Source organism: Apteryx mantelli, chromosome 22 (genome assembly GCF_036417845.1).
Source record: "Apteryx mantelli isolate bAptMan1 chromosome 22, bAptMan1.hap1, whole genome shotgun sequence".
Classification (NCBI taxonomy): Eukaryota; Metazoa; Chordata; class Aves; order Apterygiformes; family Apterygidae; genus Apteryx; species Apteryx mantelli.
The window spans coordinates 6020685-6038805 of NC_089999.1; the positions used below are offsets into that span (position 1 = coordinate 6020685).

Sequence of the window (18121 nt, forward strand, 5' to 3'; positions counted from 1 at the left end):
CCTCCTTGAAAATTTTAAGATCTCAGCATGTACAGGAGCCAAAGAATAGTTCCAAGCCAGGAATGAGCCAAATGACTGTTGGCACATAACCCCTCTGTGTGCATGCCCTCCTACCAGTCCTGGTCCCGCTCCCAGATTTCTTCCTCTCCTCTCCCCTTGCCTACTCCAGGGAAAGTTATTTGACAACAGGACTCATACGTTGATTTGTTTTCCAGTAGCTCTATTGCAATGTTGTCCAGTGTGCACGCCTGCTTGTTTCCTTCCCTCTTATATGTGTAGTTAAGAAGAAGTGTTCAAAAAGGAAAAGTTTTAACTCCTAATCCCACAAGCCTCTCATTTTTTAAAGATACAGACTGAATGACTTAAATTTCTAAGTGGTCTAAGTAGTAAAGATGAACAGTTTGTGTAGTAGCACTAGATATTAATTCCAGACCTAACAATCCATCCTTTTGGGTTTTTTTTCAAGGTTTTAAAAGATTTACAATTTCCAGGCCACTCGGAAGTAAAAGATAGCAAGCTTACATCAGGTTTTTCCTCCTCATTTCTAAATCAGCCCACAGGAAGCATGGCAGATATTTAGGAGTGAAGCTAAGCAGAAGAATTTATGAAGACCTCAGTTTACACAGAGGGAGGGAAACATAGATTTCTCACTACTTTACTGGAAGCAATACTTTGTTGTCCATGCTTAGGTCAAAAAAAAAACATTTTGGAAGAAAGTTATAGTTTATTAAAAAATTGGTAGGTGGTGCTCAGGGACATGAGTCTCCATTCTCCTTACACAGTCATGTCATACTCCTCATTACAGAAATCACACAGTTTCCACCAGATCATGAGGAAGTCAAGCCTTCTCCAAACAAACTTGCACAAAGATAATATTTCTGTAATTTTAATGGGGAGGAATGACATCACTATTTTTCAGATAAAGGAATGCCGCATCTAATCTGCTAGATCCAAAGAAGGCATGGTAAGCTGCTGTGTACAATAAGGAGAAGCTTCTTAACCAAATCTCTGCAGACACAAAAATAGACTAGTTGCTCTGTAGGCTCAAGTCTATTTTAGTTTTAAAAATATAAATCTTAAACATTTCACAGACATGATTTTCATAAGCATTCCATTAACCATTAACAACTTTACATTATTTGTTGGCCTTTTAAGATTTATAACTGGAAGTTTCATGACCAACAGGCCAAAGCAGATTAGTGAGAAAATTAAAAAGACATAAAGCATATCATCATAGTATAGAACATTTGTAGCTAAGGAGTAAGTAGAGCCACTGAGAACTTAAATTCCTTTTTCCTTAGAAGGATAAAATAGACTCTCACCTGGCACAATGAACCAATCCATGAAATTTATTAAATTTGTGTAGCATAGCACAGCAGCTATCATGTAATGTCTCTTTGCTGGAGCATTTCTGGACACTGACTCGCGTGGAACGTGTCTTGCATGTGCTGCAGTAGCTCCATAATTCTGCTCATCCAGAGATGGCTGGAACTGCAAGGTTGTATTTTCACGTATTTCAGGGTTCTGCATATTTCCCAGTGCAGAAAGTCACCATATATTATGAAGTGTTTCCTCAGTGCACTAAGCTGTGAGTTAATTTTGCATTCAGGCTATGAGGAACTTCAATCGCTATAGTCATTTCCGGCAATGAAGCCCAGCCACTAAAACTTGAAATTAAATGTTCCTTGCAGTAGGAAGAACTTTACAAAGAAAGAACTTTGGTCCTATGTTTTGGCTAAAGCATTTAAGTGCTCTACCCTGAACAAAAGTAAACTTAAATACATGCAAAATAACCCATTGTACATCTAAAAAACAGAAGTGTAGAATTTTGTGATGATGTCAGAGAAATTGTATATGCAGAATTAATTATAATCTTTTCCAAGGGCTCAGGAAGTTTCTAAAGCTAAAAGCAACCTTTCTAGAGAGAGGGGAAAAGAAAAGAGAAGCTAGTTTGCTAGATCAGGTAGTTGTCTTGGACTCGAGCCCTCCTTTACCACAGACTTCCTGTGCAACACTCGATAAGTTATTTGGTTTCCCCTCACCTCAGATCTTTATTCCACACACACGCACACCCCTCCTTTAAAATAGAGCTTTGTCCCGGCCACCTGACCGGTCACTTCTGGTACCTGCCATCTGCATTGCACTGGCCAGCTCTGCCCCCAGAATAGAATAGAATAGAATAGTCCTTTCCAAAAACATCCAAAGTTTTTAGATCAAATCAGCAATTTAAGCAGAAGTTGTATATGCCAGACTAGATTCTGGGTTGGGGTTTTTTTTGCAGGGGGGGAGAGGAGGGGGAGGCACCAAACAAACAAAACCCCCCAGAATATTACACTAAGGAAGGAAAGGGAGATGGATGACAATGGAAATTAAAAAAAAAAAAACACTTGTTCACCCCTGCTGGAACTATGCACATTCCACAGTTCTTAATTGTGCAACAGGATTTCTTCCTCTTTCTCCCCCCAAAAGAGACGCCAGGAGGACACAAAAAGGAGGGCTACTTCTTCCAGGCAGTGTAGGTCTCTTTCTTCTCTGCCTTTCTTCTGTCCACTCAGATTTGAAAAAGTATTCCTACATAATTCTTCCTGCATCCGTTTTCCCATTGTAGCAATTAAATTTTTAGCAAAGTAACAACTGGTGACATAGTCTTTTGAGCCATTTTGCAGATTACCAACTTCAGACAGTAATTTCATTATCTTTTTGCACCCTGTTAAGAATGTTTAAAGTGAAAATCAACCGTAAATTGTAAGATCTTAAGAGTAAGGCAGATAATTGGAACAATTTATCACAATTTATGATTCATGCATGAAGACAAGAGTGTAAGGATTTGTTTAAAGACTCTGTTTCACACTTCTGACTAAACTGAAAACAAACCAGCGTCTAGTGTTCTTGGCCACTTTGTGAGATCAAGACTCCTCTGAGTGCTCAACACTCTCTATTTCATCCCATCTTCACTTCATGACAATCTAGTGCTTCATGAACCAGAAGGCATGTTCTTGCTCAGTCTAATTTAATCATGGAAAAGTCTGTGGTTTTTATTCCAGCTGGGGTCTTTTTTTGGTAACACCTTAGCTCGCAACTTTCTGAGGAAGGATTTAGATATAGATTCTGGGCCTCTCTCCCCACTCCTGTACAAGGGAACTCCACATAAGTCGACTTGTGTCTGAAAACAGTCCAGTGTGTCAACTTACTACGCCGATACCTTGATGCTCTGTATTCAATATTATCACTGCTATTTTTCTCTGTTATAGACTATACAATCTCCAGTGCATAATTTTTTTATTTTATCTATGCATCCCACTGCTTTATTACCGCAGAAAAGTCAAGGGCTGATTATACTCGGGAGCAATAGGGAATCAGCACCATTTTGTAGAAATTAAAAACCGTACCTACAGCCACCACCGCGGAGAAACAGGCTGGGGAAAAACCATCAGAACCGCTTTGAAGAATTCCAGCTGCTTTTAAAGGCGGGCAAGGGGAACGGCAGCTCCTTCCTCCACCCCCGAGCAGCTTCGGAAAGGCAGCGCCGGCCGAGGCCGCTCCCGCGCGCGCCGCCGGGGGGCGCCCAAGCACCGCGCCCGCTGCGCGCCCGCCGCGGCGCCCCCGGAGGGGCCGCGCTGGGAACCGCCGCGTTTCCACCTTCTCTGGAAAGAGCAAAACCAACAGCAACAGGCAGAATTAGGGCCTATGCGGGGCGTTCGGGATCCCAACAGATGCATCCTGGCTGCTCGCAGCGGAAAGGTTTGTCGGGAATGGGAAGTGAAAAGGCCTGAAGTTGTGCTTTTCGTGTCACCTTTGGGATCTTCAAAACCAGCGCGGTGGTTGGATCTGGGCTCTCTATCCTTAGTGGGAATCTGTAGTTCCACGTTTGCTGCCCGGCCGTATCTCCCAAGCCTTGCGAGGGAGACCCGATGGGACGGCTGGTCATGGATAGCTTACATCTCTTCTGCTTCAAATGTCCGTTGAGTTTCTGGGGCACATCCTATGTTGCTCTCAACTCCTGACATCTCAACTTGATGTTTATAGACAGTCAAAAGCAGACTTCTAACTACTGGTGTTACGACAATAACTCAGTTCCACTTTCCTAAAATGGAATTTCCAAATTCCAAATTTTCCAAAGATACAGGCAATCCAAACAGAAAATGTTTCCTCACCAACACCAAGCCACCAGCTCTAAACCCTTGATTCCCCTTTTCCCCTTCCTTAAAGCTTCCATTCACCTGCAATTGAGTTTGGTGCAACACTGCTCTGCTACGGGCCCGGTCTGTGTTCTGAATATCACCTTAAACACCGTCCTCTAGAGCCCGCTCCAGACTGCACTTCAGTTTTATGCTGTATTAGCTGGCCTTGCTTCTGTCTGCAAGATCAAAGCTCTCAGCCAGGTTGTCATGGGGGACTTCAATGCTGAATATACTGCATCTCCACCAAAATTATTAGTACCAATTATTTCCCTTTTGCACTATCCTCTCTCCCCCACCTCAGTGTCACAAGCCACATCCCTCCATCCACTCCATTCTTCGCTGCTAGATACAGGTTTATAGTTGCTTCTGAACAGCCCTCTGTGATTTAGCCTTACTCTAGCAGTTTTTATAGACATCGTTCTTTGCCTGATAGCTATTCTACCTTTAACAGCCTATCAGTCTTTTTCTCTGACTAAGACTTTCATGTTCCAACACGCTGTTCATCCAGGCAACTCCATGCCAAAATATTCCTGCAAAACTTTGTCATGATTTACTTTTGCCATGTGGTCTACAGAACACCTCTATACAATACAAGTCAAAATTAGTTAGGCAGATTACAGCTCATTTCTCTATAGCCAAATATTTTTCTTCCTTATTTGTTCGTTTCTGTTAGATATGAACTGAACGTCTTGGAACAAAGAACAGTGTTTGCCTACACAGCACAGGTGTCAGGCACTGATGCAACATAAAAGTAGCTTTTTATCCCTGTCATGCTTCCTTCTGCAGGTTCAATCTCTTTATGGTTCAAGCAAGCATTAGATCTCATATTTGTGTCATGCAAAGTCACCAGCAGTTAAATCCTTCTATGGCAGCAGCAAGTCAGAACCTGTTTATTCTAGGCATTTGGCACTAAACCATGCATACAGCAACGTATTTTCTTCCACCATTCTGAATCTGGCTACGGTGCCAAAAGTTGTTTTGACAGCTGAACCTGACAAATGCAACTGAGAACCCCCAGGTGAACATTCGGTGATAGCTAGAGCAGGCCGGCTGACACTCAGCAGGCCAAGCCGCGGAAGTTTTATGTGCTTAGGAAGCTGGCTTGTTTCAACTAGAGCATTCAAAACTCTCTTTAAGCTCTCCTGAGCTGTTACTCAGAGCGCCCTATCTGTCTTGGCATCCACTCAGCATCTGGGCAGCAATCCTGTTGTGTCTTCACGCTGCGCTAGGTACTTTCCCTGAGAGGCGGAGGTACCTACCCTGCGTGGCCACAACCCCATCCTGTGCTGCCGTTCTTATTAGCCAGGAGGACACTGGTGTGAGCAGGAGGGAGCTCGTGAAGAGATGCCTGGTGCACTCAAAGGCAGCGCTAAGTTAACCGACTAAGACTCGTCGAAACAGCCTGCACAACCGCCGCTGGTGTGTTCCTGTCAGTTTAGCTAAACCCAGGTAAGAGGCTGCTGACAAACACGCCGTGCCCGCGATGGAGACAAGGCAGCTTACAGACAATCCAGTTTTCCCTGAAAGGATTTCCAAGTATTTACGACAAAATGCCTTTGAAAGTATTTATTTATACAAACATCTTTTGATGGGCCAACATTCTGCAGCGCTGAGGCTGCCACATCCATGAACAGCTTTGAAGCTTTGCCAGAGCTTTCTCAGAAACCTAGGTCAGAAGGGGCATTAATGGTGAACCAAGCTGTCAGAAAGATGTAAGTTGAAGAATATTTTGTTATCCTGATTAACTCCAAACCATTCCCATATATATAACAACAAAAAAAGCTAATTAACTTACTGAAGATCAAACAGCAACAAAGTTTATGAAAGAATTGGATATGGAAATAGTTTTCTTTGGTGACTAGATCCACCAATGCTGATTTCCAGAAGAAAGAAATACGCTGCTTTTGGTCTCTTCTATCTCTCAAACACCACCCAGACAGAGAACATAAAGTAGCCAAAAAGAGAATACATGCTTGTGCACATTCACAGTATATATGAGAATCATCTGCATTTTGAGGTATATTCACTACATATTTTAAACCTATACGATGGAAGCAAGTTCATAAATTATGGGAATTCAAATCCTACTCCAAATAATTGCAATATGGATTACCACAAGACTTAGTAAGTTTAGTGCCTGACAAGATCAGAAAACAAAATTTAACATAATTCACATAGAGAGGCAGCTTAATAAATGTATGCATGAACCTTTCTGAAACACTTTGCTCCAGGGATGCACAAAGACAATAGTGATGACTATGAAAGAGCTGCAGAAGAAAAGAGATCTAGGTAAGAGGTTGTGTTCTTTCTAAGCTTTGTCACTGTGATCTGTATTTGAATGAAACTGCAGAGCATATGATATGGATATGGAATGATAAAATGTAACGACAAATTTGAACCTAGATATTAATATCTGGGTTGCATGTCTGGAGGGAGGGCAGTTTAATCTAGAGTTTAAACCAAACAGTGACAGAAGTGACAGCAGAGCAGGCTACTCAAGTGAGGTAATCATGCACAAAATTCAGCATGATTTTCAGCTTCAGACATATTACAGAATCAATAGTCTTCCCTGTTCTCACAAAAGACAATATGGTCTCCTTCCTATAGGAGTTTGACAAACTCTGGATCTACAGTTTGATGAGTCTGCTCTATCTCAGTGTATTGTTTGTAGCTGTATTTAGTCATGACTAACATTCAACTGCTAAAGGCAACTGCTGACGGGTTAAAATACTATTATGAAATATTTAGTCTTTTAGAAAGCAATTTAATAGCTGAAAAATTGAGTCAACCATACATGACTAGATTGCCAACCTCTGCAGGTAGAACTAACAGTATGAGCCATTACTCAGTTCTTGTCTCTCTTGCCTTTGCATGCATCTCATGAAATGAATATATGGCAAGGGACTGAACTACCCAGACTAACAATCTTTATAAATCCACTACACTTCACGAGCAGTCTTCTGTTACCAAAAACCTTCAGGAAAACCAACTGGACCACCTGTTCCAGTATACACTTGATGGGAAAATACCCCCTAGAAAGATTCTCATTCTGTGAGTTTCAATAAATGCTGCATTTTTAAGTTACCATATCCTTTTTGCCTCCTCAGCCTGTATTTTCTTTTAAAATACATTGGCTCATGTTGTCTGTATAATGCCACAAAACTCAGTGTGGATCCAGTGTAAGCATAGTTTAGCCTTGTGATAGCAGCAGATAAAACAAAATTCACACATTCTTTACTGTTAAATCTACCTTTTTTCATTGTCATTGACAAATAAACTATATATAACATTAAACTTCCTGGCACTCGGTTCATGCTTTTGGTTGGGGAAGGGAGCTAGTTCAGACTCTTCTCCTACACCTCTTTATTTAGGAAAAAAAATGCAACTTTATGAAAAACTTCTCAGAGAGCTTATTCAAATGACTCATTTCACAGGTATCATTCTCTTCCATTGCATGCATATAACTTTGTCTCAAAGGGCAGAACAAATTACTGTTCCGACACATACTCACAGATCAGTAAAAGATTAAGGCATCCCAATGCTATTAACCATTCCCTCCTCGTCCTCTGAAAAAAAAGAAAAAAATCTTCATTGCAAGTGAGCACATTTTGCATTAACATCAGACAAAGGAGGAAGTTGCACATCACTGGAACAGAGTTTCCTCTTCTAGCTGGGATTTATTCAAGCACAGAACAGCTCATGGAGGCCAAGAGAAGTGAGGCATTATATATACCATGCATCAAAGATACTGTTTTGCTAACCAATTTAACTGCTTTTGCCTTTACCAATTTCTACTTCGAGTTCATTTTTACTGGTGTGCCTGGTAACTGGATTTGCTTGCATTTCAGGACTGTGGATTCTTCTGCCACAGCAGAATATGGCTGTGAAATCTGCATGGATTTGGGAAGGAAGCCACAGAATTAAATGTCTAACCTATGTTTTGACCTTTCTACCATAGTGAAACACTAATCCCCAGAAGAACCATTAGGTGATCGCTGAAGTCTTCACTTTTATACACCAGAGCCCTCTTAATTAAGAAGACAGCATAACAGATATGGAGCCATTTATTATGAGTAATGACAAACAGAAGCAGTGACAGAACAAAAATATAGGCCTTTCCCTATACGGCCTTTCTCTTCTTAGCCTTGCTACCTCCAGACTAAAAGACCATTCTGCCATTGAACACAGTATTTTAATCACTATGGAGAATGTTAAGGTCAGGATTAACTAAAAGCTCAAATAAGCATAAATTTAAGTCAAGAATAATCTCAGTGTTGAGAATGTCTTTATTCCCCAGAAGAGTGTCCTGGACAAAGCAATTAACAGTCACTCTCAATGCTTCCAGTAAGGCAAAGTGCAGCTTTCGGCAAGGGTGAGCACATTAACTCCCTGTAGCCATGCATAATTGTTACCACTGGAAAACAACTTCCGCCAGCCAGAAAAGGAAACTTTAGTCATTTCCAAGCTCTTACTTACACCAGTCCCAGGCTACTGATGCTTATGACAACTGTTGTGCAAATATTTGGAAGTTACTTAAGTTTATGAAGCAATTTAGACAGGGAACTGGGATTAAAATAAATCTATACTATCACTAATAGGTACCCAGCTTTGGGAAGTAGTAGCTTTCACTCCAAGAACAAGAGGACAAATACAGCTAGTGGACAGAATCCTTTTCCTGGGCATCTTTTGTTTGGTTTTAATCAGATACTGATACAGAAGTCTGTAAAAGCCTTGGCCAGTCATAACTGCTTTGCTGAAGCAAAACAAAAAATCCATTAATATGGAGCAAAAAGAATTAAAGGATGGGAAGGATAGTCTATTAGTTATATTGGTAATCTTGGAACTAGAAAGTTGGGAAGAATTCCCTGCTCTGCTACGGACTTCCTTTGCTGAAACAAAGGGACCTCAAGTCTCTACCTGTAAAACAAATACCATCTATCCTTAAAAGGGAGAAAGAAAAGGATAAACTTTAAAACCTTGAAACAGTTATACAGCCCTATTTATCATCTGATTTGTGTTAAATTCTAATGCGGAATATGTTTTCAGGCTTTCAGCATTTGGATCTTTATATTCTGTTTTGCATACAATATTCTTTACAAAATTTGAAAGAACTGTAGTAAAACCACAGTATGAACCACAGATATTTATTAATTCCTCAGCAGTACTAAACATTTGCAAGCAATTATTAACACAAATCAATCCCTTGGTATCGTTTCAGTTAAAAATGTGCACATAGTGTACATCTAAGTCCTCTGCTGGCATTTAAGGATGCCTACCTTCTTCTCAGCATCACAAGCAGATGTAGCCCAGAAAACTCTCTGTTCGTACATAAAAGGTAATGATTGTTTCTTTAATTCTTTTAATTTTCCCCATATTTTGCCTGTCTCACTGCTCAGGTCTATAAAGCCTAAGATGTCATTTTCTGTCATTTGCTCTATCACAAATGATCTCTCTGCATTTCTACAGTAAGATATCATTCTTCATCGACATCTTTTGGTGTAATAATGTTTTTCTTTATTCATTCATCTCATACAATTGCACTATTCCTAAGCCCGTAGAATTCTGAGCAACAAAATACCCTCCAAGATACTTAGTAATGCACTCAAGCAATATATTGCCTACAGATTGTTTGCATTATCTGGATGCCACAAGGTATAGTAAAGCAGATGTTACTACCTCTAACAAAGGGAAGAATAACCAAAGCTAAGGTGCTAGTCTAGGATTTGAATCACTCCTCTGCCATAAACTTAATTATTGTAGGCAAGACATTCAGCATCTCTAGATCTTCCCTCAGTAAGACAGGGTAATAGCATACCACTGTCAAAAAGAATTTGTGAGTTTTGTTAAATATTCTCATTATGTCACAAGAGGGCCTACATACATCTAACATGGATCAGCCACAATGATCTCTCAAGATACTTACTCTGAGAGAACTCTCATTTCAGTAATTACATAAAAGTATTTCATCTTCTTGAAATACAGAATTACTTTTAGGTCTATCAAGCATAAAAGACATCACTGAAATATCCAGCAACCCTCCTTCATAGCATTTTACCAGCTATTTGTAGCATTGCTATCCACTAGGAGAAGAGTAGACAGATATTAATCTTATACATTTTTATCTATTCATTTCATTCATGCTCTCCTTTCATCCACTATTTATACTAGCAGTAATTTTTATCTGCTCTGAATATAATCTCAAAAGGTCTTCCATACAGAATTAAAAAGGTACATTAACAAAACATGGCCTTTCTTCCTTGTCTAGAATTATGCTGGCAGTTGCAAACTTTGCAATTGCACTGAAAAGGTTGATAGTGTCACTATTTCAATACAGTATAATAATAAAAAATCTCAGGCCACTAATACCAGAATTTTATTCTCCTGGCTTTAATAGCTATTTTTGTTTAAGACAAATTCAGGACCAATTAAAGAACTGTATTTCTTCATTCTTATGAGTCAGCAACATAGCAAAGTCTCTACTCCATACTTCGAAGTAGCTTTTCAGATGATTTTCATTAGTAGTCAGTATTTCGTTTTCAGCCATGTTCCCTTGTTGTGTAACGCTGTTGCCTAAACCTGAAACTAACACACAGCAGAAAGCAATACTTGCATAGTGCTACAACTCTTATTGATAACAGCATTAATACCAACTTCTGCTGGTACATTTACTTGAATAAATGCTATGAGAATTTATTAGTGTAAACCAGTGAGTTGAATGAAGCTAAGAACCTTTGTTTCAAAGTCTAGAACAGTTGCAGGAGTTTAACTAACTTGACCGAAGTCATGGAAGAGTTACAGTTACTCAATTTTCCAACCAATAAAAAAACGATTTTCTTTACCTCACAGAAAGCTTGCGTCCGTGGAGTGGTGTCTGACCTACGTCATGAAGATGCTTCCTAAAGAAAGAATTGAAAAGTACATAGAAGTAAGGACAGTGTAAATCAGTGGAGTGATTAATTTGTTCAAAAAAGCCAAATATAACCCAAGCCACCTGTGTTTTCACTGCCTCCATTCCCCCTCCCCCCTTTTCTCCTCATTCACAGCACAGTAGTAACAGAAAAAGAAACTAGTCATACACGGCTAGAAATCAAGCTCAGAAAAACCCAGCGCTGAAGCAAGATGGCTGCAAGAAGTTATCCGACTTCCCAGGTCGGAGGCTTTCGCCCTTCAGCCCACTCACCTGATTCTGGCAACAGGCCTTCCTGGTATTTCCTTGTCTGCTTTAAAGCTGAGTTTTCCCTTGGGCTTCTGCAGAAATTAAATTCAGGACCAGAGTACTTGTGTGCCATATAAGAAGTAGTAGTGTAAGTAGGTAGTGTAAGTTTGCAGGAGAGGCAAATACTGTATTGTATGATAACACTGCAGCCCACCGACATCTGTGGTTAAAGTCTCTTAACCTATTTTGCTTCCCCTATGGGACTAAGCCTTATATATTCTATAACTGCATTCACATGAAGGGATTTGCCACTTGAACTATAGCCGTATAGGCTGTGACGCTGATGATCTTGTACAGGACTTGTGCAAGTTACGGTTATATCCATTGCTCCATTAGTCTCTATGGCAATTTGCTGTGAAATACCTAGCTGTCGTGCATGCATATTTTCTTCCCTTTTGTGCACTGTACTAATTTTGTACTAGCAAAGGTGCTAGAACACGTCACTTATACAAATATTAGTATATCTCAAAGAACTGCAAGTTTGCTGGTCTAGACTATTTCAGGCAAAAGAACAAGCTTTGTTGCTAAGTACTTTATACATCTCCCATGAAACAATCAGCCACAGTTTCAGATAAGTGACATAAATCATGATACACTGTGTAAAACCTGAGCAAAAGCAAATAATTTACCAGTTTAAAAGACAGAACAAATTTTAAAGGCACATTCTTTGATTTAAACCAAGCATGCCTGCCCTTTCAGAAACAGTTTTAATTTAAAATAAAATGTGAAATAAGGACAGCCTACCCTAAAGTGTAATCTAGAATCATTAAGTACAAAATATACAAGCAAGCCAGGCTTGCTGCAGAAATTTCAAAGAAAGTCAAAATACCAAACTGGTGGGTGTAACTCAGTAAGTGGCTAGAAATAGCTTGTTGAGTGCTGAACCAGCTTTTTACAACAGTCGCTTCATCTGCAGGTGCAGAAAGTGAATTCTTCAGTTCGGTTTATTCAACAAGTTCATTTTGATGATTGGTTCATTCAGCGTTGAGAACTCAACTGGGATTTGAAAAAGCAAGCCAGCTTGTTTTTCCCTTTTCCAAATTATGGGTAAAATCAAGATGTAGGATGATTAGCTCTAACTTGTGGGAGGATGAGACCTACTAGTATTAATATCTTGGAAGTTGGGGGAGCTAAAAACAAGTTTTTGTTTCTCATTAAAGATAATGACTCCTTTGTGCATCTTAACTGAATCTTAGATCCCATCTAAATGTAACTTAACAGAAATAATCAGTAAAAAAAACCCAAACATCTAGTAAACAAAAGATATAAAACAGTACTCAAGAGCATAAAAAGGAAAATCAAAAGTTTAAATAGATCTATGTTGACGTATCTTCAATCAATGACTAGGCTTGTTGTTTTGACTGACAAAAGGTAAGTCATCTTCTGCCAAGCACAAGGAATCAGTTTTTATTTAAGAAAAGAATCAAGAATTTTAAATGTAAAATACAATTAAAATAAGTTATTAAGTTTTTTAAGTTATTAAGTTAAGACTTCCTACTTGCCATTTTAAATCATGAATCAATTACTCAAATCTCTGGTTTAAACCTACAGTAGAAACAGGAAGTAATGAAAACACTATTTTAACCTCTGGGTTCAAATATATATACCAATGATCATTCTCAAATATATGCTTTTTTTTTTTCTCCAAGGAAGAATACTGATGTTTATTTTCTTCCAGTAACATCTCAGCATTTCAGAAAAAGCAAATCAATTACTAGCTGCCTCACATTACACACCCTTGTATGTGTTCCAAGGAGCGAAAACTGACACAGGAGTGGATCTCATGACTGCTTTCCGTCAGGTATATTAAACTGGTTGCCAATTAGATCAGACCTTGCAGGCAGCAAAAAAATTTCTCAGACTCGGTTCTTTAGAAATATGAGCTAGAAAATTATGATTTTCATTTTAATTTAACCCATCCCATAACAATTTTGGTTTGCAAGGCAGTCTTTTACCATTACATTAATTTCTGCTGCTTTCATCCGCTGTCTGATTTTGAAGTGAACTGCTTCTCATTAATAATGTAGGGAAAATGCAATGCATTCTCAAGAAATCATGTCCAAGTTGTGTAATTTGAATATACGTCAGGTGGGCATTTTACCCTGATCCTAGCAGTCATGAGCAGGCAAGGTCTCAGTCTGCCAGCTGAGAGTGCTATCTCTTTAAGGTAGTTTTAGCATATAAAAATAAAATTTAGAACAAGGTCGTTCTAGTTTACCCAGGTCTTACACAGAGCCATCCCACTATGAGTTTGACTCGGCTCCAACACAAGGAGCCGTAAGGATTTCCAGCAGTTGCAGAGATTGTTTTATCGCGAACGTTCCCCTCAAGGTTGATTCACACCAGAAATCTTATCCAAAAGTTCTGTCAAAAGACTTTGTTTACATGTCGCTTACCCTTCGTGAACAACTTAGTCTGCACCTACATCTCTTCTCCCTGGCTCAGTCATTTTCCACACTTCGTGGCACTACCATAAAAGCCGTATCTATGGTCAGTGAGCTAGCTGGAATACTGCTGGATCCGTTAAGGAATGACAGACTGACACATGGTGAGGTTTGAACACCAAAACCATTGCGGTTTCATGTATCGGGGACTGAAAGTCAGGAGCAGCTCCTATTTCTGGCTCCGGTACAGGGTTAGCGCTGAAATCTTGGACAAATCATTTCAGCACCTTGTACTGGCACACGGCGTCCGTCCTAATGTTTTGGGCTCTTACAGGAGAATGGAGCTTCTTACCTCTACCGGAGATCGTCAAGGATTAGTGTTAACCAGTTGGACTCTGATCTCGGCTGGAGAACCTAAATGTTGCTACAATACAAGTGAATACAAACATTTTCATCACGCTCTGCACTGAGGTATGTTGTGAAGAGATAGGCTGCAGCAGCTGCAACAATTGCTGTACCAGGTTTCTGCTTGCCATGCTATTGGTTCACTGGTCCATTTTTTCCAGGAAACCCCCCTTCTTCACATGCACACCCACTTCCCAGTGAAACATGAGCCCACCAACATTTAAGTAACAGTTCAACTTTTGAACCTGTTACGTGGGAGTAGGCTTGAACTTATGCAAAATACTGCTGGCCACACTGAAGTGTTCAGCCCCAGATTTAGCCTCCTACTTTATAGGTTATGCTTAATTGGAAACGACAGCTTTTAGTCTTTGCTATGCTCTTATTCAAGCCAGCAGGGGGCTATGAATTGAAGACAAATGTAGTGAATTGCTGTCTTCTTTTTCCCAAATTGTCTCTGATACAGCATTTTCAGAGCTTTTGCCTTTATGATGCACTTTCAGGGTAATGACCAAACATTCCCTTGCATATAATATATGAAGAAGTAATTTGGATCTTAATACTCACACGCAGGCTCAGTCAAGGCTCGTTCAAAGAAAGACTCCTTAGAGCAAACTACTTATATATCAGGGAATACACAGGAAAAAAATATAAGGGGGGAGAGTAAAATGGCACACCACAACTCAGCAAATTGATACTTTTTCCTGGTGACAATTTGAATCCAGAATGTACACCCTTAAAAAATATGTAGCAGTTACTATTAAGAAAGCAACTTGTTCGCTGGATGTAAACTGCAAGAAACCCAACCCTGCAAACCATCAAACGTTATAATGGACACAATGTGGTGCCCATTTGCCTCAAAGAAACTTTTTTAAGCCTAAAACCAATACCTCACATTGTTACCATTTACAAAACTCTTCACTGACTCCAGCACATAAAACTGGACGAACATTGCAGTACATGTTATAGGAAGCTATGTCTGTGTTACCACCAGCTTCTTGTTTTTGCCAAGAAACTGAAGTACGGGAGCAGATGTTGCTAACAGCGTGAATCCAGCCAGAAGACTCTGCTGAACTGAAACCAGCTACTAGTGTGATCCGTTATTTGTGTTGTGAACAAAGAATTGGGAGAGAAAATCAAACCAAAGACATCATATTCAAGCAAATTAAGATGCTGAAGGTGAAACCTTGATCCTTTTTCAGGCAACAGAAAAAAAAATCCAGGATTTTCTATTCTATCCACAGGATGAAAGTTTATGATAATATTTCCTTGCCAAGGGATGGAGTAAGGACCACGGCAAATGGCTGTAAGCTCTGAACAGCCATCATAGAAGAAATGGTCTCAGAAGAGAAAAAATAATCTGAATTCTTATTGCCTGTCCATTAAATGCAGAGATGGCAGAGAAAGTAGCAGAGAGGCAGCATGCCAGAGATAGTAAAATGAATTTAAGAAAGCAATCTCTCTTTTCTTAAGATCATTTCCTAAAAATCTACTGCTAGGATGTTGACTCAGCAAACAGTAGGGATAAGGTGTTCGTGCATAGGGACTACAGAAGGTGGATTTTAACAAAATACAAGAGGATCACTTCATCTAGCCAAGGAAGGCCTTTTATCTCTTTTCAGATAGCCCGTTGTGATCAAGGACACGCGACATGAACTGGGAGCCAGCGGACAGAATTCCCACTCTGCTGTGGCATGACGGCGACATTTTCGTGCTGGGATTCCACGGAGTCCTTACTGCTGTAAGGAAACACTAAAATAGTTTTTATCTCCGTCCCAAACCTGCCCTGACCAGCAGTAGCCTTTTTCTGTATTTCATAGCTGCATGCAAGGTGCTTTGACGGAGCAAGGTACTTTAAGTTGCTAGAACCTCTTATAATGAAATATTTATTACCTTGATAAACTAGGGTTGAATCTGGCTTTTCTGCCAGAACAAAGGAATCCAGGTTATCCATGCCAGCCTAAACCATACCCTTTCTTTCCTGACCTACAGCATCCTATGTTCCTCATATGGAGTATCACAGTCTATCCATAGGAGATTTCCCTTTGTAAGACGACTGCCAGTGAGAGACCTAATGGTGAAATTCAGGGAGATCTGGATTGTGCTGTGATGGAAATAGAGTTGTTTCATATAACCTTTCAGTCTTCAAAGCTGTAGGTAGGTCCTCTATTAATAGAACTGTCAGAAATGTGTGCTCATGCCTGAACTGACATCAGGTACAGAAAGTTGAGTGAATTCAGTGCTGCCTTGACTGACATTGTGAACAAAGCCTACCTTTTATTCCTAAAAGAGAAGTACCATCCACAATAGTGTCACTTCTCATCAGCGTGCCTGAGTACCAACCTGGGTGACTGTCTCTCAGCATAATAAGTTTACAAAATGAACTTTCACATGATAGGCTTTTATGTTTAAATGTATATGTTGTTCTTTACGATTGAATGAACCTGACTGAAGCCATACAAAATACAAATTTGGGAATTAGAGTCAATTTTTAAAGGAGAAAGACTTTACCAAAAACCTTCTTTGGCTAAGAACACCCCTTATGAAACGTGTTTCAGTAACAACAGCACACACGGAGGGATGAAATGTTTTTCCTTATTTCAGAAAGTCTTGTGTCATCCTAATTTAACCATGTAAGAGGACATAGACTTAACCAGAACTACAAAAATATCAGAGGGTAGTCTTTTGACTAATTGCACTAGCACAGTCATGAAACCAGCTCTCCGTCTATACTGAGACATCTGCATCGCAGTATGGGAAGTAACTTCAGCGGTGACCACTAAAAGTGTATCTCTTACAGGCTAGTGATCCTCCCTTCCTTCGCAAACCTAGCTCTGTGTTCACAAACCAAACAAAACCTTTTTGATTTCAGTAGAAAAATAGGGCTGTTTTTGTAAAGGATTTGAGCATTTTGGCAAACTGGTACACGATAACCCCCTCCGTAGTAATTTCTCTTCGTAACAGAACAGGGAGTTTCATGAATTTCTGCCTCTGGTAGTAATTGTTTATCCAAATAGCCAGAAACTGCATTTCTTTGAGAATTAAAATGTAAAACCAGAAAATCCAACAGGATGCTCAAAGCCTCCAGTAGTCAGCAGAGGAGCCCACACCTTTTATTTCACTCTCGCACGCCAGTTTATCATACTCTCTTTTTCATAGTCGGCGTGTGACTATCTAGACAGCTTTTATTTCTGTCAGTGCTTCCCCGGCCACTTGCTTAGTTCCCTGGGACAAAACCCCGCGGTGTTTCGCTCTCCCCACCGTGGCTCCCCGGCCGCTCGGCCGCCTGCCTGCGGCCCTCCGCGCGGGACGCGCTCCCCCTCGCACCCGCGGACCTGGCGGCAGCCCGGCAAGGCCTGAGGAGAGTGGCTTCTTCCAGCAGCTGCTCTTCACAAAGCTGCTCTTTTTAGCCCCCCCACCCCGGAAAACTCATGTATTTTAGTGGATTTGGGAGATGGCAGCAGTCTGAGGGCCAGCAGGGCTTCTCTGAGCAGAGGCAGAATGCCCACATAGCTTTTATTACATACTCCTTTGCCCGATATCCGAGCATATTTTTGTGCCGTGCAGTAACCGGGGAAATATGTGCCTCTCCAAGGGAGCGGTCCCTGTGGAGGAAACCTCCCTGCCCTCAGCCTTGCTAGGAGCCGGGCTGCGGAGAGGAGCTCGCCCTGAGCCCCTGCTGAGGGAAGCCCTCCTCGCCAGTCGTTCCCTCCCTCCCTCTCTGCAGGCCGGGGATTAAAAGGAGGGGGGGGAAGGAAGGAAAGGAGGGGGGGGAAAAGAAGAAAAAAAAGGGATGTGACCTTCTCAAGATGGCGGCCGAGCGGCGGCTCGCCCCTCCTCCCGGCCGCACATTCCCTCCCAAGATGGCGGCGCGGAAAGGCCGGCGGCCGGGCCGGAATGCGCCTGCGCGCCGCGGCCGGGAGTGCAGCGAAATTCCT

The 18121-nt window shown here is 40.8% G+C and overlaps 1 protein-coding gene across 1 annotated transcript in view; it reads right to left on the bottom strand.

Moving 5' to 3' along the window:
- The window catches only part of LOC106493360 (SPNS lysolipid transporter 3, sphingosine-1-phosphate (putative)), a 31115-nt gene extending 29585 nt beyond the window's left edge, over positions 1-1530 (bottom strand). The window contains exon 1 of the mRNA XM_013953395.2: positions 1323-1530. Coding sequence (XP_013808849.2) covers positions 1323-1530 — 208 coding nt within the window. The remainder of the gene's footprint in view (positions 1-1322) is intronic.
- Positions 1531-18121: the final 16591 nt, after the last annotated feature.